The sequence below is a fragment of the Penicillium paradoxum genome (genome assembly GCF_028828445.1).
Source record: "Penicillium paradoxum strain IBT 22861 chromosome Unknown utg000004l_segment0_segment0, whole genome shotgun sequence".
Lineage (NCBI taxonomy): Eukaryota > Fungi > Ascomycota > Eurotiomycetes > Eurotiales > Aspergillaceae > Penicillium > Penicillium paradoxum.
The window spans coordinates 2,202,524-2,227,398 of NW_026643182.1; the positions used below are offsets into that span (position 1 = coordinate 2,202,524).

The 24,875-nt window shown below is 49.7% G+C and overlaps 12 protein-coding genes across 12 annotated transcripts; 6 read left to right on the plus strand and 6 right to left on the minus strand.

The window, feature by feature from the left end:
* Positions 1 to 673: 673 nt before the first annotated feature.
* Positions 674 to 2,611, minus strand: N7457_004559 (type I polyketide synthase; the record flags this gene model as incomplete). The annotated part of the gene is made up of 3 exons (XM_057175604.1): positions 674 to 1,504; positions 1,566 to 1,883; positions 1,940 to 2,611. The coding sequence occupies 3 exons, from the start codon at positions 2,609 to 2,611 to the stop codon at positions 674 to 676; spliced, it is 1,821 nt and encodes a 606-aa protein (XP_057032651.1).
* A 277-nt stretch (positions 2,612 to 2,888) lies between these two features.
* On the minus strand, positions 2,889 to 4,511 carry N7457_004560 (uncharacterized protein; the record flags this gene model as incomplete). Its single annotated transcript, XM_057175605.1, has 1 exon — positions 2,889 to 4,511. One exon carries the CDS (start codon positions 4,509 to 4,511, stop codon positions 2,889 to 2,891), a length of 1,623 nt encoding a protein of 540 aa, XP_057032652.1.
* A 9-nt stretch (positions 4,512 to 4,520) lies between these two features.
* Positions 4,521 to 7,574, minus strand: N7457_004561 (uncharacterized protein; the record flags this gene model as incomplete). Its single annotated transcript, XM_057175606.1, has 2 exons — positions 4,521 to 6,798; positions 6,868 to 7,574. The coding sequence occupies 2 exons, from the start codon at positions 7,572 to 7,574 to the stop codon at positions 4,521 to 4,523; spliced, it is 2,985 nt and encodes a 994-aa protein (XP_057032653.1).
* Positions 7,575 to 8,267: 693 nt separating this feature from the next.
* Positions 8,268 to 9,237, plus strand: N7457_004562 (uncharacterized protein; the record flags this gene model as incomplete). Its single annotated transcript, XM_057175607.1, has 4 exons — positions 8,268 to 8,309; positions 8,357 to 8,375; positions 8,432 to 8,515; positions 8,579 to 9,237. 4 exons carry the CDS (start codon positions 8,268 to 8,270, stop codon positions 9,235 to 9,237), a joined length of 804 nt encoding a protein of 267 aa, XP_057032654.1.
* Positions 9,238 to 10,104: 867 nt separating this feature from the next.
* Positions 10,105 to 11,048, plus strand: N7457_004563 (uncharacterized protein; the record flags this gene model as incomplete). Its single annotated transcript, XM_057175608.1, has 4 exons — positions 10,105 to 10,509; positions 10,569 to 10,659; positions 10,715 to 10,797; positions 10,854 to 11,048. Coding segments are annotated over 4 exons (774 nt in total), but the record flags the coding sequence as incomplete, so codon positions are not given.
* A 1,611-nt stretch (positions 11,049 to 12,659) lies between these two features.
* Positions 12,660 to 13,738, plus strand: N7457_004564 (uncharacterized protein; the record flags this gene model as incomplete). The annotated part of the gene is made up of 2 exons (XM_057175609.1): positions 12,660 to 12,687; positions 13,557 to 13,738. The coding sequence occupies 2 exons, from the start codon at positions 12,660 to 12,662 to the stop codon at positions 13,736 to 13,738; spliced, it is 210 nt and encodes a 69-aa protein (XP_057032656.1).
* A 188-nt stretch (positions 13,739 to 13,926) lies between these two features.
* On the plus strand, positions 13,927 to 14,556 carry ura6 (uridylate kinase ura6; the record flags this gene model as incomplete). Its single annotated transcript, XM_057175610.1, has 1 exon — positions 13,927 to 14,556. One exon carries the CDS (start codon positions 13,927 to 13,929, stop codon positions 14,554 to 14,556), a length of 630 nt encoding a protein of 209 aa, XP_057032657.1.
* A 504-nt stretch (positions 14,557 to 15,060) lies between these two features.
* Positions 15,061 to 16,525, minus strand: N7457_004566 (PCI domain protein; the record flags this gene model as incomplete). The annotated part of the gene is made up of 2 exons (XM_057175611.1): positions 15,061 to 16,160; positions 16,285 to 16,525. The coding sequence occupies 2 exons, from the start codon at positions 16,523 to 16,525 to the stop codon at positions 15,061 to 15,063; spliced, it is 1,341 nt and encodes a 446-aa protein (XP_057032658.1).
* Positions 16,526 to 17,040: 515 nt separating this feature from the next.
* On the minus strand, positions 17,041 to 17,730 carry N7457_004567 (uncharacterized protein; the record flags this gene model as incomplete). Its single annotated transcript, XM_057175612.1, has 3 exons — positions 17,041 to 17,436; positions 17,490 to 17,566; positions 17,613 to 17,730. The coding sequence occupies 3 exons, from the start codon at positions 17,728 to 17,730 to the stop codon at positions 17,041 to 17,043; spliced, it is 591 nt and encodes a 196-aa protein (XP_057032659.1).
* Positions 17,731 to 18,661: 931 nt separating this feature from the next.
* On the plus strand, positions 18,662 to 19,357 carry N7457_004568 (PaaI family thioesterase; the record flags this gene model as incomplete). The annotated part of the gene is made up of 1 exon (XM_057175613.1): positions 18,662 to 19,357. One exon carries the CDS (start codon positions 18,662 to 18,664, stop codon positions 19,355 to 19,357), a length of 696 nt encoding a protein of 231 aa, XP_057032660.1.
* A 133-nt stretch (positions 19,358 to 19,490) lies between these two features.
* N7457_004569 (thioesterase family protein) lies at positions 19,491 to 20,562 on the minus strand (the record flags this gene model as incomplete). Its single annotated transcript, XM_057175614.1, has 2 exons — positions 19,491 to 20,401; positions 20,460 to 20,562. 2 exons carry the CDS (start codon positions 20,560 to 20,562, stop codon positions 19,491 to 19,493), a joined length of 1,014 nt encoding a protein of 337 aa, XP_057032661.1.
* Positions 20,563 to 22,477: 1,915 nt separating this feature from the next.
* Positions 22,478 to 23,407, plus strand: N7457_004570 (RTA1 domain-containing protein; the record flags this gene model as incomplete). Its single annotated transcript, XM_057175615.1, has 2 exons — positions 22,478 to 22,496; positions 22,569 to 23,407. 2 exons carry the CDS (start codon positions 22,478 to 22,480, stop codon positions 23,405 to 23,407), a joined length of 858 nt encoding a protein of 285 aa, XP_057032662.1.
* Positions 23,408 to 24,875: the final 1,468 nt, after the last annotated feature.

Here is a 24,875-nt window from a genome sequence, read left to right on the forward strand (position 1 = left end):
CCACATCAATGACTCGAGTTGTATTACCACCGAGGCGCTCTGATAACGTCCCCTTTGCGGCATCATCTATAAAAACATGTAGAGAGGATAATGTCTATCTTATCTTCAATGAAGGGAATATAGCTCAGTGGTAGAGCGCTGTACTCGTAATTTACGTGTATCTCGCCCGTATGGAAATACAGAGGTCGGTGGTTCAATCCCGCCTATTCCCTGAGTTTTTATTCTTTTTGGCCTCAACTTGGGTTTGCCCCTTTTTGTCGCCTCGAACGCTCGCAAGGGTGCTATTTTAGGCAGCCGGTTGGTGGGCCTCGGTTTGTATATTATTTTGAGTCGGAAGATAAATGCAGAGTATCCAATGATGTGACTACGGACATAAGACGAACATTCGGTTGGAGCTTTTATGACTTGTGTACAGGGATAGGATGGCACGTCTAATCTGCCGGTACCTGGACCCCCTGATCATCGGCTTCGGGGGATTGTCGGGAACAGGGTATCGAATCCTGTAGAGCAATGTAGAATTGGAAATAATCGGAAGATAAACAGTGTAATTGTTGATGCATCAATAGTAATAAATGAAAAGGAGTTGCAGGTAATCAAAACATTATAGACAGAAACTCGAGATCTACTCCGTACCGGCTCGTATATTGCCGCATCACTTCCGCATATCAACATCTTACTCGGTACGAGTGTAGGCCTGAGACTTGTTCACAATAATCTCCGCCAAAGCCGTTAAAGTGCCACTGGACAATAATTCCAAAACCTGCACATTGGCGTTGGCCTCACGGGCAATCCAGTTACGGATCTCTATAGCCACCAGCGAGTCAAGACCCAATGAAGCCACTGTGATCGATGGATCCATATCCTCCGGGGATAGAACGAGTACTTGGGCTAATTTGGCGGCCAGCGCCTCGTAGCACACCTGCAAGGCCTCCTCTTTGGATGATGCAGCCGACAAAGTCACTTGCAAGGGCACCGACGGGCCGTCGCGCTGCGAGCTGCTTCCCAGCTTGTCCTTGGCAGCCTCGTACAGCACAGTGAACTTGGCATCCTGGATCCAGAAGTTGTTTTCTATCGTTTCCGTTTCCAGTCCTGTGATGCATTGCCCAGAACAGGATCGGTCGAGGTCACCCGTGAGTGCGGCAGCGACCAATGCCAGGACCTCCGATTCATCGATGGTCTGGCCGCCGATATTTTTCAGTACTTCTTGGCGCCGCTGAGCGTCAGTATCTGCAAGGTAGCCGACATCGCTGACTGCAGCAAGGTCGATGGATGTTCCAGGGAGACCTAGGGATTTTCGGTATTCTATGAATCCATCTAGGAACACGTTTGCTGCGGAGTATGCTGCTTGTCCACGATTGCCAACGAGACCAGCCACGGACGAAAGGGCAATGAAAAAGTCCAGTTGGGCATCGATCAATGCATTGTGCAGGTTCCAGGCTCCTTCTACCTTGTTGCATACCACAGCCGTGAAGTCTTCAAGGGACATGTTTTCGAACAGCATATCCTAGACGAAGTTAGTGATTGAATACAGAAGTCCGGGGTAGTAATTTTAATCGAACACTTACCCGAAGCACCATCGAACCGTGGATAACACCACGCACAGGAGGGAGATCTTTCATTTCTTCCTTGATCAGAGCCTCGACTGATTGCCGACTGCTGACATCGCAAGCCTTGACGAGAACCTTGACCCCCAAAGGAGTCAGGCTATCGATCAAAGCTTGAACCTTGTCATTAATCACAGCCCGACGAGACACAAGGACAATGTGCCTTGCGCCCTTAGAGGACATCCACTTCGCTATGCTTCGGCCAAGACCACCAGTACCACCAATCAATATGTATGAAGCATCAGACCGAAGAGTAAGGCTAGTCTTAGGGGATACAGCCTGGATTGGGTCGGTTAGACTTGCGGATATCATTCGGGGGGATCTGTCCCACTGACCTGGACTTGGTCACCTTCATGAGGAACAACCACAATCTTACCCATACTCTTACCCGTCTGCAGAGTACGGAATGCTTTCTCAATATCAGAAATCCGATAGATCGAAAGTGGCAAGATTGGGTGCACTGATCCATCTTTAATCAACCGACAAATGTCACCCATCAAACGCTGCATCAGCTGCGGCTTGAACTTGGCAATCTTGGTAAGATCGACTGATGAGAATGTGACGTTGTTCTCGAAAGGCTGCATATCAAGACGGGTATTCTTCGTAATATCAGCCTTTCCAATCTCGATAAATCGACCAAATGGAGCAAGACATTCCCAAGTCTCACGCAGAAGATCTCCCGCCAGAGAGTTGATAACCACGTCCACTCCAGCTTCGCGAGTCGCTTTGCGAATACCCCCAGAAAAGGAGGAGTCACGGCTGTAGAAGACGTGATTCTCGGGGATACCGTACTGGCTCATCAAGAACTGTTTCTTTTCAAGGCTTCCGACTGTGACGAATATATCTGCTCCAATCATCTGCGCCACCATGATAGCGGCTTGACCAACGCCACCAGCACCGGCATGGATCAGGACTCGTTCGCCGGCTTGCAGTTTACCCAAATCAACTAGACTGTAGTATGCAGTGCAAAAGACGACTGGGATCGTGGCTGCGACCTCGAACGACATGTCGACTGGAATTAACGCAACGCTAGTCGCAGAACATCGTGCATGAGTTGAGAAACCGCCTTCTGGGAAGGCCATAACTCTTTGACCAATCTTGAAATCCTTCACCTGTGACCCTACACTGGAAATAATGCCACTACATTCTATCCCAATATATGGCTGTGCAAGCTGGCCCATGGAGACAACAATGTCTTTGAAATTGAGACCAGTCGCCTTCACTTCCAATTCGATTTGGTCCACACCCAGTGGTGGAGGATTGTCGTCGACAAAATAGAGTGAGTCAAAGGGAACCTGGGCTGCCAACTTGGATCTTAAACCGGCGCCCGGGTTGACTGAATGGTTGGGTGGAGATTGTCATGTCGTGGGTCTCGTTGTGGACAAAGCTATTGGCAGCATCATCTTTCACGACACGTTGGACGAAGAGCTCCGATCCTCTGGCCTTGAATTCAAAGTCTTGACAAGGCTCAGTTCCATCGATGGGCCATAAAGCATTGATCGCCGCCTGTATTGGCTTCTCGGGATTACCGATGTGCTCAGGAGCCAACCCCAGGGTAGCTATCTTGGCCAAAGTCTCTGAGCGTAATGTACGGGTCAAGCCGACTGTCATTTGAGCATCAGGATAATCAGTGCGGTAGACCCAAAGCACAGCTCGAGCATTGAGCAACGCCTTCTTGAGATTCTCAAATACATCCGCGGTGGGATTCCGGAGGGAGCTACTTCCAGTTTGAAGCAGAACAATATGTTTCAAAGTGTAGTCTGTTTCGCCGAATGTTTGCACAGAAACATCCCAACCGGATGCCTCAGAAAGTGCAATGCTCAGTCTATCACCAATGCCATCAGAACTTCCAAAGTGTGAAATGAAGAGATCAGGTCTCGATGTGGCATCATTACCCGTTACACGCGTGTGACCCTTGACTTTGACGGTTCGGTTTGAGTTTCCGGCTCCATTGGTACATGCATTGCCGCCGTCGAAGTCTGCAGCATCGTCACGCTGGTCGCCATCTCCTTCCACGATGTTTTCGATTCCCGCAAGGGGGTGCCAATTGATCTTATAGCACAGTTTTCGAGTGTCTTCACGGTGAGTTTCTGGATTTCTGAGTGGAGTCATTACCAGACGCTCCATTGAAATTACGGGCTCTGTCGAGCCATCCCGCACAGCGAATAGATCGAATTTGGTCGGTTCTGGTGAAGGCAAGCTAGGATTACCATTGCAGTAGGCCTTCAAATATTCGCCAGCGTCAGTCGGCACGTTGAGACTGACTGTCACCCGTTTAATCATTGTTGGCATGTAAAGTGTGTCCAGGTCCATTCGACCTAGGCCCTGGCCAAGGATGGGCCAAACAAGATGCAAAAGTCCATCAAGGAATGATGGATGGACGGTCAAGGGTGGCTCAAACCCCTTCGGCATAATTTTTCTAGTATCTCTAACATGCAAATCAGCAAGTGAGTGAGTAGGGCTGGAATAGCAGTTATCGATGTCCTGGAAGGTAGGGCCATATCCGGCCCCTAGATCGCTGAGCACCTGATACATGTGGGTCACATCAAGATAGTTCGTAGCCGATCTCTCGATTTGAGCAATTTGGGCTTTCGTGTGTTTGTTTCGAATCTTGGAAGCGCTCGAGATCGCAGCCGCCTGCTGTTTGGGGTCGGAGCGAACCCGCACTTGACCAGTACAGTGCTCTGTCCATCCTCGTTTCGAGGTCCATGAGCAAACACGGAATTCATCCCAGACATCAGATGATCCACGAGTACCTTCAGTGTAAGGACGAAGAGTAATGTTGGTTTCTGCGTCCGTATCGTCGCTGAGCACAAGTGCTGAACCAACAATCACTTCCCGTAGCTCAAATTGGGATATCTGAATATCAAGTTGCGCTGCACGTCTTCGAGCGGCTTCGATTGCCATGACCAACTACTAAACAGTCAGTTCATAGGCTTCGCATGATTGATGATTTATCAAACCCACATAGCCCGCCAAAGGATAAACAGCCAATCCCTGCATTTTGTGATCCCGGAGGTAGGGAACCTCATCCAGGCGGACAATATTTCGCCAGGTTGGCTCCAAATCATTGGAATAGCTCGCCAAAACTCCCAAAACATCGTTCCTGGCACCATCCCTGACCATATGCTTTTGCGAGATACGGGAAGCGTACCAGTACCGAGTTCCATGTTGCCAAGGATAACGAGGCAAATTAGACAAGAACCAGCGGTTTACCGCACCGGTCTTAGGGAAATTCACATTCGTCATATTGAGTGTGGCACCTCGCACATATGCAGCTGCTGCAGCATCCAATACAGATTGTGCTGCATCCGCGTTGCGGACAATTGTAGGAGTATAACCGATTTTGGCAGCACTTGTACCTAGACTCTTCAGGGTATCCATGATAGGGCCTTTCATTGCAGAGTGCGCACCAACCTCAACAAGAAGATTAGGTCGTGTTTCATCATCCGACACAATCTTGGAAAGTGCGTCAGGGAACAACACCGGCAAGGTTAAGTTCGCGACCCAGTATGCCGAGCGAAGCTCAAAAGGTTCCACAAGGCGACCGAACACAGTTGAGCAGAATAAAGCCGTTGGCGATGGAAGACGCTGAATAGACTCAATTGCAGCCAGATAGGCCTTGGCAACCTTCTTCATATGGTCGGAATGGTAGGCAACGTCAACCTTCAATTTCCGGTTGAACAGCTGCTTGTTCTCGAGAATCTTTTCAAGCTCATCAATTGCGGCTACGTCTCCCGATACAGTAATGCTAGAAGGGCTATTCACACAGGCTATAGTGGCATATCCAGGCAGGGTTCTCAGCATAGGCTGAACAGCCTCCCGGGTAGCACCGACGGCAATCATAGCCCCCTCCAGGGAAGGGAACGATGACTTGAGCAAAGAGATTATTTGTCCACGGTGATACGCCAGAGCCATGGTGCCTTCCAGGTCATAGATTCCCGCAGCATAGGCAGCACTAATCTCCCCGGAACTGTGCCCAATGACTGAAGCAGGACGGATCCCCCAGGACCCAAGGAGATCAACCAGTGCAATCTGAAGCGCTGTACAGGCTGGTTGGCTCAGATGAGGAGAATTAATGTCAGAGACTTTCTCGTCTCTTTCCAGCTCTTCGATGAGAGAGAATTCAGCACCAAGTCTTCGTAGACATTGATCAGCTCGTTTGATAGCCGATTCATACACTGGGTATTGGTTCATAAGAGAAACACCCATCTGTGGCCACTGCACCCCTTGTCCAGTGAAGACGAATGATACTATTGGGGGACCCAGGACCCGAGATGGGTTAATGTTCAATCGAGCAAGACATATCCCAAGGTCATCTAGAGAGGTAGCTGAAACACCAACACGATACGAGAGTTGCGACATTTTATTGCCGAGGGTATAAGCGACGTTGCTGCATAAAGCCCTTTCAAAAACTTCGGGATGTTGTTCGAAATAGATGCCGAGGTCTTTGATCCTAGTACGCAGAGATTCTTTGTCGTTGGCAGATATCAGGAACAGCTTGCGTTTGGGGTCCACTTCAACATCCTCAACAGCTTCATCTGGGGCTTTGGATTCTAGAGGCGCCTTTCCAAGAACAGCATGTGCATTGGTTCCCCCAAACCCGTAATTGGAAACACTCAAGTACTTCATGCGAGGGGGCCAGGGTCGTGTTGTTGTCAAGACCTTCATATTCCACTCACTCAAGGGAATATTGGGGTTCGGGTTCTTGAACTCAGCTGTTGGAAGCATCAACCCTCTGTCAAGCATCATTGCTGCTTTGATAATAGCAATGAGACCACTGGCACCCTCTAGGTGGCCAACGTTAGATTTGACAGACCCAATATAAAGCGGGTTCCTCGGTGTTCGATTCTTTCCTAATGCTGCATGAACAGCTGCAGCCTCGATTGGATCACCGATCTTTGTTCCAGTTCCATGCAGTTCTGCAAAGCCGCAATCGTCGGGGTTGAGGTTGGCTTCTTGGTACACACGCCGGATTAGCTCCTCCTGGGCAAGCCCATTAGGTAAAGTTATACCCTTAGTGCGTCCATCTTGATTGACTCCGGAGTGGAGAATTACGGCTCGAACGGGATCTTTGTCACGTATTGCGGCATCGAGTGGTTTCAAAATCACAACACCTGAGCCCTCACCTCGTGCGAAACCGGACGTGGCTCTCTCATCGAAGCAGAATGTTTTCCCCTCACCGTTAAATAACCTAATGAGTGCCAATAATTCAGATCGGATCGTTCCAAGGTCACTTATAGGGAGCATAAACGAGACTTACTGTGACATGGACATGGAAACCCATACATCCGGGATAATGTTGAGGTGACAGCTAACAACGAGGGCTACCTTAGACTCTCCACTTCGTAAGCTCTGTACTGCATAGTGAATTGCAACGAGGGAAGAAGAACAAGCTGAATCTAATGTGACACTGGGCCCTTGAAGATCGAAGAAGTACGAGATGCGATTGGAGTAAAGTGAGGATGAGCACCCGGTGGCTTGGTACATGGGGATAGTCTCCATATCGCGAATATTATTGAGCTCGTAATCAGGGAAATTGCTACCAGCAAAGACACCCACGTTCTGGCGTGCAAGACTTTCTTTGGGAATTCCAGCACTCTCCAAAGCTTCGAATGTGCACTCCAGCAACAAGCGCTGCTGGGGATCCATGGATGTAGCTTCTTGAAGAGTGATATTAAAGAATGGAGCATCGAAACAAGCAATATCCCCATCCAAAAAGTAGCCTCCCTTCGGATTGAAGGAACCAACCTTGGACGGGTTAGGGTGATGGAATGCATCGACGGAGAAACGGTCTTTGGGGATAGGTGACCAGCCACTTCGAGCTCGTGTGCATAGCTCCCACAAGTCATTGGGAGAGGTCACTTGTCCCGGCAGTCGACAAGCATATCCGATGATGGCGATGGGCTGAAAACCACTCTTCTCACCAGGAGGTGGCCCCGCAGAATCAGCACCATTTGTATTTGTCATGGTGAAAAGTGCAGAAGTTGCAGCTTTAACGTGGCTCTAAAGAAGTTCGTGGATCTCACGTAAACATCGAGAAAACTGGCTGGCTGTGGCGGGTTATATAGGGTTGGAAATACCTCAACCCCTCGGCTCTTCGGATTGGGGGTGTACAAAGCACAACTCGATGGAGGTGTCTCTACTCCGAGGACATCGACCAGGCGAGAACAAGTGGAAGAGATCATCGCTGTCCCCTCCTGTCAAGTAGACGAAGAATGTTTCACTGGCATTGGATGGTCGGCGGTTATTCCCTGTGAATTTGAGCATTGACTGAAATGTCGTCCTGTCCCACATGGTTTGAGATACCAAATTCAGGCACCCTTTCACATGTACCCACGGGCGTTAGAGGAATCTGAGCTACCGGACCGAGGTGATCTAGTCTCTTTGATCTAGATGTAGGTCAGGGATATTCCTAGGGGGTTTCAAAGTTGGAGTCGTTGCAGTGTTTTGAGTGGAATTTATAGTTCGACGGAAAGGGCGATCCTTCGGCGGAAATCCCGTGCTTTCGGTGTTTGTTTTTCACGATTTGTACAGCCCGAGCGGTAATTTATTTCACGGCTCTATAACTCGAGCATATTTGCTTGTTGCCTCTCCCTCGTCATTCTTCAATGGACTCAGATCATATCCCTCCCCGGTATCAGATCGTTACAGATATCTAAAATGAGGTTCCTCTGTCTTCACGGTGCTATTGGCAATATTGACGTAGGTAATTGGAGACCATCTGAAGATGTATACTAACCATTCTCCAGAATATTAGCATCCAGCTCGGTAACTATCATTCCAGATGCTCAATTTGAATTGAGCCTCTGCTGAAAATAGTCCAGCTCCATTGGTGAAGGAGATGGCCATTGATGGCTTTGCTTCATTCCACTATATCAACGGTCCTGTTCCTGTGTCCCCCCCGTCAGGTACGATTACCTCCGAGCCAAAACATTGATAGAAATGCACGGTCTGATCCCACAGTCTCATAGGCTTCGCAGAGTATTTCGGAATGGGGCCACATTATCGCTGGTTAGAGGATGGAGGAGCGGCAGAGGAATCAATGATATCCCGTGTCCGAAAGGCTCCGCATGGATCATGTCCCGAAGATGTCATGAGAGCTTTGGGCAAGGACTGGGATGGCCATTGGAACAACCACCAACAAGTTATGGATTATCTCTATGAAACACTGGAGAAAAACCCCGACATCGAAGGGATCATCGGATATAGTGAGGGTGCCACTATGGCTGCCAGTCTCATCATGGACGAAGAAAGAAAGGCCCAAGAAACCGGGCGTCCCCGTCGCATCAAATGTGCAGTTTTCTTTACCGGTTGGCCTCCTCTGTCGCCAGAGGAAGATATGGTCTTGGCAGATGAGAGTGACTATATTCTGGACGTTCCGACGCTTCATGTGGTCGGTGCAAATGGTAATTTTGATATCTACTTTCTTTGTTTGAACAAGCCCCTCAGTTTTGATTTTGATACAGATCCCTACCGATACGGTGCACTAGCCTTGTTCAACGTTTGTGACCCTGATACCGCCGCTATGTTTGATACCGGACGTGGCCATACCATCCCTCGCTCCGGTCCAGTTATCACAGAATTGGGAAATGCCGTGCGAGACTTGATTGACAGGGCACATCAAGCCTAGTCAATATCAGCGTGTTCATGGGATGAAGCCCTTTGGTGTGCGGTGAGACAGCATAAGGCCCGTTGAAGAATACACAAACTCGGGCCCAGTGGGGTTCCAGATTCTCAACAGCCATATGCAAGAAGATAATTAGATTTTGACCTTGATATACATACAACGTAGTTATTCTTCCTTGTTTTATCATAATGTCAGCGTTGCCTCTTGTCTTCTTGGTGAAGTGAAGCCCAACCTGAGTATCGCCCAATTGGGATAATGTGCTACACTCCATGATTATAGCTTTCCCGGGTGATAACATCTCTTAAAAACAGCTCATCTCGCAATCGTAAAATTACCCACTACAATTTCCCCTTCCCAAAGCAATGGTATGGTTTCTCCGGTGTGTTACTGTTCTGGAAACTCGTACATAGAGCTCCAGGTCAAACCCCGAGCCCCATATGCGGCCGAGCTAACCGTCTCAAAGGTTGAACGGCGAATACGCCAAGATACGACAAGCCCAGTCGTAGATTCCAATCTCAGAGAGACTGTATGCATATCCTACCTAAGACTCGGTATCTTATTTTTCATTCCAGCCTAACCTAGGCGAAAGAAATGCCGAGATGACTGTTCATCAGATTATCGCCTACATTTCAAATCTAAAACAATCAGATAGATTTTCATTACATATGAACATCACTTAATAGACCGAGGGCTAGCCATCCCCTGAAGTAACGGTACTACATAGGCTCGGGAGGTTAGTAAAGCAACGGTTAGCAAAGCGAGGCTTTTCCTCTTCAACAGAGACACCGTAAAACAAATAACAACAAGTAACGGCGCTCAAACGGTGGCGCTGATTGTTTGGCAAATCATCAATGATTCTCCGATCTAGAGTGCAGCTTCAAATGCAAGAAGATGCATGACGTGATTGTCGGGATCGTTTGGGCATTATTGACTGCCATCTCGGTACTGATCCAAACCAATGCCCAGTCAGTATCGGAGCGTGAATGCGCAACTGGCGTTCATGCCATTATCGCGAGAGGTCAGGGCGGAGGCGATCATCTAAATGTCCTGAGCACTCTATCAGATCTGATTCTGCAACAAATACCCGGATCGACAACCCTCGGCTTACCCTATGATCACGAAAACGTCTTAACGGATGACCAGAAGCGGCATACGGTCTTTGAGGGGGCAGTGTTGATGCAGGAATACGTGGAGGAGTACGTGGAAAGCTGTCCCCGGTCTAAGATTGCGGTGGTTGGATATTCAATGGTGCGCCACTGTCAACTGACATGTGAAGTTTTACTTCGTATTATGGCAACTAGATACGCACATTGCTAACCCTTGTCACTACTTAGGGTGCAATCATTATGATGGATTCCTTGTGCGGCACCAGTCAGATTGGATTCATCTTTGTCGGCCCTCTTTCGCCAATCTACACCTCCATTAGTATATTATCACGATGACAGGTGTCAAAATAACCCAAATCTGACCAAATCCTTAGTCGTAGCTGCGATTGCGTATGGCGATGAGTCGTATGTTCCTGGAATGCCATGGAATGTGGGGAACTGCACATTGGGTATAGGCGTGAGTAACTTGAAATTCCGTTTCAGATCAATGAATCACTATCTCAAATGGACCAGATCACGCCCCGGATGAACTCGGCCTTGTGTGAGCCATTTGCTAGCTCAATACACAGCTATTGTGATTACGGTGACAATCAATGCTGCTCGCCATACCCAGACGATGGCAATGCTGCACACCATGCCTACGTATCAAAATACAATCAGAACGTTGTGGACTTCATCAAACACCGTTTGGCCACAGTTGCGAAATAGTGATACCTGCAAATCACCTAACTTGGTATAGGATTAATTTTGATTGGGAGCGTTGGCATTCATCTATGAATAAATATACCTTGGTATGGCTCGGCTGCTCTCCGGGCTCCCAGCTTGGGGACTGCCTTCCGGAATGATGGCATTTTGTTAGGAAGATAAATTACATAGATACCAATTAACGATTGAGTGACTAAATTGTACTTTCTTTTTTGGCTTATGCACTCCGTATAGATGGGCGACTTGTTGTGATCGGCACTGACAAGCTTGTCCCTAAACGAGAATAAGCTCTAACGTGCGGAGTACATATAACGATGCAGGATTGAAACGTGGAGATATCTCGGCGGATTTCTTGAGCTTACAATATAGTTGAATTAATGTAGCCGTTCGTCCGTGATCCAATCATATTATTGGACAGATGTCTCTATGCTGTACATACTCCGTAGGTAGGATTGTCATTAGTACTCCCCCAGTGAGCAGTCAACGCTACACCCACTTGGGCGAAACTGTACCTTGGCAAACTACTATACGGCCATATATGGCCCTATTCCGAGCGGATCTAGTCACCAATTTTGAGGGTGATCGAGGATGCTACAGCGGCCATAGAGGAAGGAAAGCTAGAAAACAAGCCCCCCAACTCAAGCGAGGTCAATGCTGATATTTTACCTATAACCCTATTGTATGCGCTTGAAATAAATACAACATCCATAGATGTGAACTAGCTTGCAAACCGGTGGCTGGTTCATCGGAGCACTCCCTGTTACCCTGAATACATGGCTTGAGCCGTCCTCCGCTGTTGTTGCTGGGAGAGATGAAGGCGATGCTGTCTTGAGCTCCCTCCGGACACCCCGAGGTCAGGTTTGAGACTTGGTGAGGACTACGAATGCTGCACATGTTCTGTAATGATCGAGGGCTTCCGTTAGAGAGAAATATACAGATGTGGTGATTCAAAGAACGAAGGACTGCTGTCTTGGATGCCATTCTAGTATTAATCGCGCTGAAGGGAGGCTGAATGGATCCGAAGTCCAATCTCTGGTTTTCAGTTCTATAGGAGATAAGAAAAGCGCCAAAGGGTTTATGAATGAGAGATACTCAATCCAGGAGCCTTATGTTAGACTCGAATAGAGACAAATACATATTAACGGAGTCGTTTCTTCTTGAGAACTGCATCTCCAAAGGCATGACCGGTAAATGAGATGCATGGGATGGTGCCACGAATAAAGAGAATATAGATATGTCATGAATATTCCAAGTTCCGTTGAGAGCATCCATACTGGGCCATTGGAGGTACTCCTTCTCCATTTGTATGATGAGTACTGTGACTGCTATAATAGTAAGTGGGGGTTTTAGGGATACCACGCTGTGCACAGGAATTTATGCGCATTCATATCATTTCTTACCGAAGTAGGCGGGAGGTTCGGAACCTCGGCGACTTGTGCTGAACGCAATATGGTCTGATACCTCGCAGCCGGTGCAAGATGGGATTTGTCGTCCTTCCATAAGTGATAGCTGTCAGAGAATGATTGTAAAGCGGTGGTCGCCTCACCCTTCCATCTTGGTGCCAGTGTTGAACTAGCCAAACTTATGATCCACGAGCCAAGTCCCGAGGTCAGTATGTCCGCACTAGACTCCGTAGATGTCGGTTAGTTTTGAGCAGTGCGGAGGACCATTCCTATGCTTCTTCGAGCAGGCAATATCGGATGCTACCACAAACTGCGGGTTCATTATCCGGAGGAAATTACCCTTGTAGCTGATCAGGGATCTTGAACGGTTCTCCGAAACAATGTACAGAGTACGGAGTATACCAAGCATCATCTTTCATGTGATGTATTATTTTCATTCCGTTCGACCGACCTCTCAGATCATACAATGGCTTTCAATTGGCCATCTCAAATCGGATCGAGCGGAAATTGACGATCAAACATCGTGTAATCGGGCCATCTAAAGCCTGAGGTTATGTTCATCCTGGGCAAGGATATATGGTCACAATCTTGCTTGTGGAAGGAAGCAAACAAGTTTGGCCCTCAATTCACCCTTGTATTGTACTGCCTGCGTACAAGTGGCTCTGCTTGTTAGCTATAGGAGAAAACAGCCATGAAGCATATAACCAGGGCTGCAGTCTCACGAAATCACAATGACACGGCGATGAGGTTCCAACATTCTATACTCCGTACATCGTAGATAAGTCAAGAGGGAAAAGGGGTATGATCCAGTCATTGAACATGTCTAATAATATTAATAGCACCAATATCAACTCATTCTTAGCTAATAATCCCCGCCACCGACCTCAATCTGAAGTTGGAGGCGCAAACGTAAGTTGCGAATATCCGCATCGAGGTATAGAAGATCCGCAGCTAATCCCGTTTAGGCCATCCCAACTCCTTTTTTCATTTTTGCCTCTTCAACAACCCCGAACATCCCATCTCTATGTCCTCTCTAGCGCGTCAATTGACCGGAGTCCTCTCCAAGCCCCGAGTCCTCGCTACCCAGCAACTCACCCGATCGACCCAGGTACCCCGCCGCCTGTACTCGAGTCCTCCAAGATCTTCGCCGCCACGCGCACCCCCGCCCCCCAACGCAGCCGCTCCGATTTCCCAATTATCCCCATCATTCTGATGACCGCCATTAGCTCCGGCGCCTACGTCTTCCTCGTCAAGTCCCGCGTCGGCAACAACCCCTCCCGCTCAAACTAAGTGACCGTACGTTGCAGGACCCGGAAAAAAGAAACAACGCAAGCTAACGTTCCGTTTCAAGTCAAGTGCTGCCCCTCCACCTACACACCGACCACCCCACAAAACACCTCGAAACCCAATCCCGAAGCCCCTTTAACTTCACTTCTTCACTTCCTCACTCCCCCAACCACCACCACCACCCACACACAATGGCCACCCCCCGCTTCTCCACAAACGACGTAACCGTCGTCTTCTTCCTGGGCGGCCCAGGCAGCGGAAAGGGCACCCAATCCGCCAACCTCGTCAAATCCTACGGCTTCGTGCACCTCTCCGCCGGCGATCTCCTGCGCGCCGAACAAATCCGCGAGGGCAGCCAGTACGGCGACCTGATCCGCGAATACATTCGCGAGGGCAAGATCGTGCCTATGGAAGTGACCGTTGCGCTGCTGTCGAACGCAATGGCCGATTCGCTGGCCACCTCGCCGCCCGCTGCTGGCACCAAGGCGCGCTTCCTGATCGATGGATTCCCGCGCAAGCTCGACCAGGCCGTTTTCTTCGAGGAGACTGTTTGCCCGTCTGAGCTGGTCCTGTTCCTCGATTGCCCTGAGGATGTGATGGAGACTAGACTGCTGAAGCGTGGCGAGACTAGTGGTCGTGATGATGATAATGCGGCGTCGATTCGCAAGCGTTTCCACACTTTTGTTGAGACTTCTATGCCCGTTGTTGAGGACTTCCGGAAGAAGGATAAGGTTGTTTCGGTTTCGGCGGATAGCTCTGTTGAGGAGGTCTATGAGGAGGTCAAGAAGGGTATTGAGGCTCGTGGTTTGCACGCTCGTTAAGTGTGGGTTCTTGTGTTTGTATATATAAGTTGGTGCGAATGTAGAGCGCCGAGTTTTCATTTCGTCTCTTGACTTGCAAATAGAGTATAAAGATTTTTAAGCATTTTTAGACTCCAATGCTTATTCTAGAGGGATGCTTGACACCGAGCTTCGGATGGAATGCATGTTACTTAAGAGTCCGCGGGTCAGTCGACTACATGTATGAGTGAGGTCCAGGTTGAAGAAGTATGATATTCTTTAAACCGGTGTTAAAAAAAAATAGAACAAAAGAAAAGTCATCCCTCCGGGAAACAAAAATAAGACTAAGAATGACATGACATGACTCGTGGGGTCCCAGAACATCCAACGGAGGGTAGTAAATTCAACCCTACAATTGGCCAGGGAAAAAGAAATGCATGAGGAAAAGACAGCGAAATTTCCCCATCTATTAACTGAAAGAATTTTGTGTTCTGTGAGCTTTTCTATTCATAAAAAACAAGGCATCTGTTCCATAGAGCGTCACATTTACTCGGCACTAGCTTCAACCTCACGCGTCTGCGCGGGCTGAATGCGTCGGCCGCCGCGGTTGGCGTTGGTATCCTGATCAGCAGCGGCCTGGAGACCCTCACGGGCGAAACGCTCGCGCTCGGAGCGGATAACGCTCAGAACGCTCTCGAGGGAACGGCGCCAGACCATCAGGCGGCCCTGAACCTCGGACCATTGCTTCTCACCGAAAACGCGGTAGGTAGCACGGTGAACGAGGAACTCAGACTTCAGCTGGGACAGCTTGCCCTCGACAAGACCGGCACGGATGGTGTCGATAACCCACATCTCGGCATCGGAAGCGGGGACGCGCAGGGCGGAGGCGATGGTGGCGTAGGGGATCGAGCGCGAAGGGGTGGAGGAAGCCAGCGAGGTGAGAGTGAGGAGACGCATCTTGGTCTGCAGAGCATCGGCGGACTCGGCGAGCACACCGCCAGAGATGGAAGCGAGGGGAGAGGCAGAGATGAAGGTCTCGTAGGCGTCGAGGGTGTCCGAAGTGAAGATCTCGAGCAGCTCGAAAAGAGTGCTGTCGCTGGAGCGCAGGGCCTGGACGGCGTCTGATGCAGTCAAAGGTGTGAAGTCGAAGACAGAGGGGCGACGCAGAGCGGTAGCGAGGGCGCGCACGGCCAGCTCGCGGGATTCGGGCTTGCTAACATCGGCAGAGCTGATGGTCTCGAGAGCCTGCAAAGTGTGGGTCTGGGCCAAACCCTCATCACCGGCAGCGGTGGCGGCCTCCGCAATGGCGAGGTGCAACTTCCGGGCATCGTCGTTGTCCAACTCCCACGCTGAGAGCCATGTGGGAAGCTGGGCAGAGAGTTGGGGCTTGAGGGCCTCGAAAGCGATTCCAGAACCAGACTGGCGGATCACGGCAACAATGGCCAAAAGGACGTGGTAGCGGCTGGGGTCAGTGGAGGACAAAGTGTTGAAGATGGTGGTGAGGATAGAGATAGCGAGCGTAGGGCCGAATTGAGGCGAGGTGGAGATGGGCTTAGCGAGATAGGTGCAGATACGAGGAAGGAACACATCGGCATCGGAAGACTGGTGAACAAGGTGGACCAACAGGTTGTAGGCCGAGGTGATCTCTGCATTTTGCAAATCTATGTTAGTGATTTTTTTTCTCCCCTTCGGTACATCCAGATCGAAGTGCAGCCAGATTCCGACTATCGTGCAGATCGTCGGTTCTTTGTCCACATTGTCACCACTCACCCTTCTCGGGGGCACTGTTCAGAGCGGTCGCAGAGGAAACGAGCTTCTTCAGGACTTCATCGCGCTGCTTGAGGTCGGCCTCGCCTTCGGACTGTTCCTGCTGGCGGAGAGGTTCGAGGAGCGGGGCGATCTCGGACTGGAGGCCACCCTCTTTGCGGAGGGCATCGATATACTGGGCAAACTCGTCGGCGAGCTCGGTGAAGGAACCCTCAATGAGGAGGGTATTGGTAGGGGCGGGCATGATGTTGGATGTGGGAAAAGGAGAGGAAGAGCGAACGTGAAGTTCTTGATGGTGGAGTCTATCGATAAGTTGAGAAATTTCAGTGTGTGCCAAAAAAGTCTTGGCGCGAGGAACACCACGGTGAACATCCCAAAACGTTGACTTTGACTCCTATTCTACTGGACATTACTCGCGCTCCCTCTAATTTGACCGCTATCTATTCTATGAGGAGGGATTTTTTTGTTCAACTGTTCGCCAATAATTGGTGATATTACTTTTAATGTAATGGCTCATGCGCGTAATCGCTGCGCAGAGGAAAAAATAACTCCAGCCCGAGTCAAATCAAAAAAGGACAGGCGTCACGTTCAGAGACATGTGGAAAATCATGACTCAAGACTATTCACGGGGGAATCGAAGGTCTTGAAAAAATAAAGCAAGTGGAATCGCGATGAGTTAAGGGAATACAAACAAAGAGGACGCTATGCGACCCGACCATAAGACGGTAATTAATTGTCCGAAGCAGATCCATGGGCCCTTTACAGGATCATGCGGGCAGCGACGAACATGAGACCAGCCATCAGACCAGTAGAGTACTGAGTCAGATCACCGAGAGCGACAGCGGCGTTGGTGGTGGTGCTCGCAGCAGCCACGGAAGAAGTAGCCGAGGCAGAAGACTCGGTCGCGGTGGCAGTGGCCAGGGTGGTGGTGGAGGCCGAAGTGGTAGTAGAAGAGGTGGTAGTCTCTGCGCTGGCGTTCTTGGAGCCACAGACAGCGCTCTTCTTGCAGGCGCGCTGACCCTCAGCGTCGTTGGGGTGCGAGTTGATGCACTGGCCGAAATTGGCTTGGCAGACGTAGAACGGAACGGTCTGCTTGTAAGGAGACACGTCGGGAGTAGAGTCATCGCTGCAGACACAGCTGAAGATCAAAGTGTTCTGTGCAAACAGTCAATTTCCGTCGCACCCAGATATGATACACAGCAACGTACCGGGTCGCACGAGTTGAGCTTAGTGCCCTTCTGGCAGATGTCGGGGCAAGTGTTACGTTGGGCAGAGCACCAAGCGCCTACTTCGTTAGCGTGGTCAAGTCAACACACTGTCGGGGTACATACTGCGCTCGCCAGCTTCCACCAAGGCCAGATTGAAGTCGGCGGGCAAAGTGTATGCGGTGGAATTGGCACCCATGACCGAGGTGGCCAGGGCCGACAGGAAGACAATGGAAGAACGCATGATGAATAGATAGAAAATAGAGGATGTGGGTGGAGTACAGAGATGTGAGGGAAGAGGAGAGGTGGAAGAGGAAAAAGGAAGCTAGAGAAATCAAAGAATGGGCAGGTGCTCCTCCGTACTTGTAAGGTTGGCAAGGTTTATTTTGGTTTCCAATTCAACGGGCGTTTTACGTGTGTTGACCCGGGTAACACTATCCCCTATTAGCATGCCGGGTGGGGAGTTATTATTGCCTGGAAATTTCACTATTGCATCTGGGCTGGGAATTAGTACATTTCCAGCTAATTATTTTGCACAGGCCCTGTTTTGATCATTTGCGACTTTGGCGAAGAACCTGCACCGATAGCCAAGATTGCATTCATTGGATTCAGGGTCCTTGGCTGCTTGCAACTAAGCCCAGTCTGGCGATTTTGCCCCTGCCGCTTGAATCCGCACGAATCACACGACGGAAGGGGAGATTGATGGGTGCGCTATACTGTGATACAGGCTATTCTTGTCTTGGTTCCTGTTTACTCTCGCATTCTTGTCTGAATTCCAGATTCCCCCCTATCACCGTATCCCCTGACGGTCAACCGCCGATTACATGCCGGGAGGTGAGACAATCCATTGTCTGTGCTGCCAGCATGATTGGCCTATCGATTCAAGAAGCACATGTAGCACCTCGAGTATGAGAAAGCTTCTTCGGTTCACCCCACCGCGCATCGGTGTGTTGGGCCAATTCATTGGACCGTGCCACGGGTCCTGACCAGTGGGTGCACGTGACTGTCTATCATGCCCTACCTAGGTAATCGGTCAGAGCTGGGGCCGAGGTTAAATGACGCCGTTGAGACTGTGAACATCCTTCCATATAGTTGACTCCCCTGCAATTCACAATTGACCACAATCAAGGTCGTACAAAATACAAGAACTCGGAAAAGCAAGAGAGGAAACAAAAATGGCTGACCCGGCCCCCGCAATCGCCCATCTGAGCAACAACTCATGGGCAAGGAACCTCATTGCCTCGCCCGATTATAAAGCGATCGAGACCGACTCGAGGCGCTTGAAGCCTACAACTGGTGAAGATGGCTATTTTGCCCAAACCCTCAACACACCCTCCACAATCCCGTACTGCCTAACCCTGCAACGTCGCAACCTCGCACCCGTGCCTGCCGAAGTTCCCACATGGCTCCCCGCGACGAAACAAGATGCCGCCGCTGCTGTAAAGCCTACACCGAATGTCAACCCAGCTGATGTTGTGATGATCTTGGATCTCAGCAGCCCCGGTCTCTCGGGCCACGCATTTACCGTGCACGGTGGGATCATCGCTACGCTGATCGACGAGACCATGTCCCTGGCTATAGCGGCCCATACCAATGCGCCGAGCACTGCTGGCGCCTTTGACGATAACCCGCGCGGAGAGATCTTTACCGCGCAGCTGGACATACGTTATAAAAAGCGGGTCGTCACGCCGGCATTGCTCGTTATTAAGGCACGAGTCGTTGGGAGGGCCGGGAAGAAATTCTGGGTGCGGGCCCAGGCGATACAGGAGGATGAAGAGAGCGCCGGGGGACATTTGGAGTGGGCGAAGAAGAAGGTTGTCAAGGCTGAGGGTATGGCGTTCTGGATCGTGACGTCGGACTCGAAGTTGTGAGCGCCATCCTCTTCTTTTCGGGCGTAAGGGTCGTAGCATAGAAAAATATATACCAGCTAAATCCTACATAGAGCGTACAATATAGACATGCAATATCTATTCTTCAAATCTATATCTATGAACACAGTACTGTCTACAACTTATCCAACTTCCTCGTTCCGATATTCCGACTAGCACTCACAACTAACCCAACCTGGGTACTCAACGCAATAACATCCCCTGCCTCGTCAAGAATCGTAACCTCCAAATCCGTCCGGCCATCTCGAACAACCTTTGTAACAATGCGACTATAAAGCCACTCCACACCCTCCGCAGGAAGATGCTTCTTCATATCCACATTAAGCGTAACCGTCGGATACCAAAACTTGGCCTTCTGCGCCGCCGATCCGCCCTCCTTCGCCGCCGCAGTCGCAGACATAGCATCAAACCCATCCAACGCCATGGGAAACATATCAATCAGATACGCCACCGCAGCATCCGTCCAGCGACCATTGGTATCACCATCGGGTCTAAACCGCGCCCACTGTTCAATGCCCATCTGCCCCGAGCGCTTCTGCTGCGCCTCACCAGCACCAGGCCCATACAGCTCGAGCTGCCCAGCAGCCTTGCGGAACTCAAGGAAAGGCGCTGCAAGCTTCACCCAAGCGCCGTCGGCGCCCGTGCGACCCAATCCCGCAAGATCAACGGAGCCGTCTGCGCGCGAGCCCGGCGCTGGAGCAGGGTAGGGCTTCCAGCCGGTCTTCGCGCTGATCCCGACCTCGGCGTCTGGAGGACTGACAGTCACATAGCCGGCGAGCATGGTGTCCACCTGACCGGGTCGTTTCTCGGAGGGCTGGAGGAGCCTGATGTGGACTGTGCTTGTGCGTGCGCCCAGCTTGACGTCTTCGACTTCGAAGGTTGCGGGACCTGAGGCTGTGCGCCGGAGGAAAGAGAGTTGCAGGGAGATTGGGGATGCGGGGCTTTTGTATTGATTTGGGTGGGCGTGCGCGAAATGCGTGAGGGCCAGTTTGTAGATTACTGCGGTGGTATAGCCGCCATGGGGAACTAGGGAGGTGTTAGCTTTGTTCGTATTGAGTTGGGGGTCGAATTGGGTCTGCTGTACCGGTTCCAATACACCATTCGGGTCGGAGATAGGCGCTGTATTTGTTCTGGCCTTGTGGAGTGACCTTAATGGCCTCCTCAAAGGATGGATTGACGGTAGACATGATCGCTGGTGTTAGTGATTTGTGTAGGTACTAGAGGGAGGAAGAGTGAAGCGTGTAGACCAGAATTGTATATTGTTGATATAGAGACCTTCCCCACAGACTTGCCCTGGGAACCGCCCGAAAAGCGCCGAGGTCCCCAGACGGGGCCGGGGTTATTCCCTGGAAAGGTTGGTCATTTGAAGTAGCCGTCTTCGAGCCACGACCATTCCCCAAAGGGAATGGTCTGTCTCCCTCAAAGTACATGGACCACCCCGTCTCACCTAGATGCTGAGTAATCGGGTCACTTTTGTACTGCGTCGCCATACTACGCAGTCCCATAGCGCTCAGGGTTCCAAAACCCCCTTTGAGGGGTTGGTTAATGCCCGAATGCCTTATTTAGTTCCGCTCTCTACACCGTCCTTTATAGTGTATGGTAAATTTATTAATACATCAAGTGTCAAAAATGAAGCTTTTGACAGAGATCTCTCCATTTGTATGGGACCAAAAGTTTCATTTTGACAGTTGTAAACCTTCCAAAAACACGGAGAGATCTGTATTAGTATGGGGCCAAAAGCTTCATTTTTAGAACCCTCTCATGCCCGCAGAACCACCTGGACACGCTACTTTAATTATTACGTAAGGAATGTGTAATAGCAATTCAGCCCTGTATCTTAATTTTCTGCCGTTCTAAAATAAGGCATTCAAATTTCAGGCACGCAGTCCCCCCAAAAGGGGGTTTGAACCCTGAGCGCTATAGGACTGCGTAGCCATACCAAAGGTACCTCGATTGAACATATCTACATGTACGGAGTACTCCGTAGATTCCCAGGTTTCTGGTTCCTCGAACTAGCTAGTAGAGAGATAACAGTTTCAACATAGCACCAAAAAACTCTTCAATTTATATATGGATCTTAAATGTATCAAACTTCGAGTAAAATAGTAGGAGGGTCGCTGAAAATTTTACATTTTCCCATAATCAGTATTAGTATCTGGAAATTCCAATGGCCTATATTATTTGACTCGGGCCCTCTTGTATATTAAAAACTACATGTAGTCAGGCAAAAGGTTCATTTTTCGCAAGTGGACTTTCCTAAGTATAACCTTTGAGATTAAGATTAGGGTAATATAAAGTTAATTAAATATCTCTGCATTCTTACGTACATGCTCCGTACTCCGTACTCCGTACAGAGTATAGGTGTGTCTCTCGAATGAAATGGGTGTTCCGAACGATCAGTCAATCGACATCTCCAATCGAGGGACCTTTGGTATGGCGACGCAGTACGGAATACATACAACCTTGGAACCTTGGCTGGGAACCTTCGGGCAAGAGTGACCTGATTACTCAGCATCTACGGCGGGAATCTACATACTTGGGCGGGGAGAGACCCATCCCTTCTCTGGAGAGTGGGCTGGACTCGAAGACGGCCAATTGTTATATATCCATGGATCGGTGTAGATTCACTGTGAAAATGTGTATTGATTCCAGCAATTCCCGCCGATGATATGGGGTTTTACAAATGATCAAAACAGAAACCAAATGAACCGAAAAGAAAAAAGAGATCGAGGTTCGATCGAGGTTCCCAAACGTCGATGACATAGGTGAGACCTTCCAAGGTTGTGATCGGTCTTAAAGCGGGCTCGCCTCTTCAAGAGGCGTTCGTCCCACGGGTTGATGAGGTATGGAATACTCCGTACTTTGTATCAATACCCGTAATCCGTGGCAAAATTCCGTAAGGAGTAGGTCCTCCGTACGGAGCACATACGTGTAGTCCATACGCGGAAATACTTGGCGTCGCTTGGCGCCTCGCGTAGGCAGTTTAATTAATTTCTCCTGAATACGAAAACGGGGCTAAATTCCAAGGCGATTAGCCTGCCCACGCGATAGATATAAGATCTGCCCCATGTCTGCGACGGGTTTGGAAGATGTAGATATAAGATGGGTCACCATATCGCAGGTAGGTACCCCGTCTATTCCGTGTACCACGTGGTAGTTATAATTATCCCTCAGGGACTAACGAGACAAATAGCACGAGCTTATGGTTACGTGGACCCTAATTTCCCCAGTCCTGGCGGAAAAAATGATACCTATTCGATCATCTATGGCTATACGCCTTCCATAGAGGTTGCCGCTTTTGCGGCGACCTGGTTCTTTCTTCATTTCGTCTGCCACACGGTGCGAACGATTAGAGTCCGCAGCTGGTGGTGGATCCCCTTTTCTGTGGGCTTGATCTTCGAGGTGATTGGATACATCGCGCGATCGCTCTCGGCGAAGAAGAACCCCTACAATCTCATTTACTTCATCCTCAACTATTTCTTTATCGTTGTTGCGCCCGTGTTTCTCGCCGCTGGAATCTACACGGTTCTGTCGGCTTTGATACCACGAGTGGGAAGGAAATACTCATTGTTGCCCCCGAAGGTCATCCTGGGTTTCTTCATCACTTCGGATGTCATCTCGACAGTAGTTCAAATCGCTGGTGCCGTTCTTATCGGTGTTAAATCGTCCCGTCGGCAAGATCCCACGACGGCGAATAACATCCTCCTAGGCGGCCTCGCATACCAAGTCTTCGTGATGACCGTCTTCGTCATCCTGGCAGCGATATTCCAGCTTCGAGCACGGCGTGCTCTCAAAGAACAGGGACTTGGGATCTTCTGTCTTGCCTTCTCCGTTTCGACCCTCATGCTTTATCTCAGAACCGTTTTCCGTCTTGCTGAAACTGCGCAGGGGTTGATGGGGGAGCTGCAATCTAACGAGGTCTATTTCGCATGCCTTGAATTCGCACCTGTTGCGCTGTTGGTTCTTCTCCTGGCTATCTGGCATCCTGGCCACTGTGTGGGCGTGGAGCTGCGACATTCTGAGAAAGCATAGCTTTTGAATTTCAAGCGAATATAACGATTAATATACCCCGGCTGTTAGTCGCCCTTTCCAAAGAACAAAACTGTGATGCTCCTTCCCCATAAAACCGGCTAAAGTAGGAAAGTGCTACCCATGGGGGACCTGCCTGTTTTGGTAAATGGGCACCGTTATAAAGAAAGAGGAGCGCGCGTGAGTGAATTCCTCCTCAGCACTTCAGCCATGTTGGCTTGCGTTCACTTCCATCTTTTCGTCAACTTCCTGTTCTAATCACACTTCCCATCCCACTCATCACTGCCCGTATCACATTTTCTGAGCTGGTCATCAACAGAACCCAGTCATGGTGACATCCAACCTGAGACCCGTGTCCCACATCTCGGTCACCTCAACACAATTACCTATCCGATTGAGTGATCAATCCCCGAGGAATCCCAAATAGTGCTAAATTTTTGATGGCGTGGTGGACAGACGGTACGAAGCAAACCTAAGCTTGGAAAACAGGACAATTGTTTCCTGTCTCACACTGCCCGCATCGTTGAAGGAAGCACTAGTGGCAAGCAGACAACAGAAAACGGTCTGAAACAAATGGTTTCACGCAACATCAAACAGAAAAAATTCTTTCTGCGGTGCTCAATCATGAGCTCCTTCCAGCGATACTGGTTCGGGCAGACGGGAATCTGGCACAGCATACCCTTGCAATGACGACGCCAAAGAAAACAACCCTTTTTGCTCTTTTTGGATGCGTTTCTACATGCTGAAACTACAGAAGAATCTCGAAAATTCGGTTGTCATGTGCCTATCTCCATAGCGGCAAGGCCCAATATGTGCTGTGAGGTCTATACCTTGGCCCCTCCCATGCCGAAACCGGGATCACGGTAAATACAAAGCCTACGCTGGTGGGCCTGCAGGATATGTGTCAATCCAAGGTACATACTCCATCAATAGGGAATACACCGCTATCCTTGTCCACAAAAATAGTTCTCATCAGTGTTGAATCCAATCGAGGCTGAAGACTCGAAGACGTTGATAAACATCCGCTGGGGCTGAGCTACGACCCTTGCCTGGAAACAGCCGCCAGCTTCACTCTCTTTGGTCCTATCCTCGTCTTCAACAAACAACTCCATGCTTGTTTCTGTTCGCTCTGTCACCGTCTATCCATTGGCGAGATTGGGTCATGCGGATTCTGCAGACCTCGGTGGATTTCTCATTCAAAGCCAAAATCTGTTTCGAGACATACGCTTTGCAAAATTATGCGCGTCTGGTATCCAAGGCACACTCAAGGATCAGAAGGGGTTGAACTTACATCTTTGTCGTCGATCTCAAGTTGAAACAAAATCAATGTGGTACTAGCAACCACAAACGATGATTGAGCCGCCACCAACATAACTTGCTACAATGGGATAGTGAAGAGACTCAATTGGAACTCAAGTTCCCCAACGCATAACTACGATTACATTGAGCGCGAGGTGCAAGAATGAGTTTC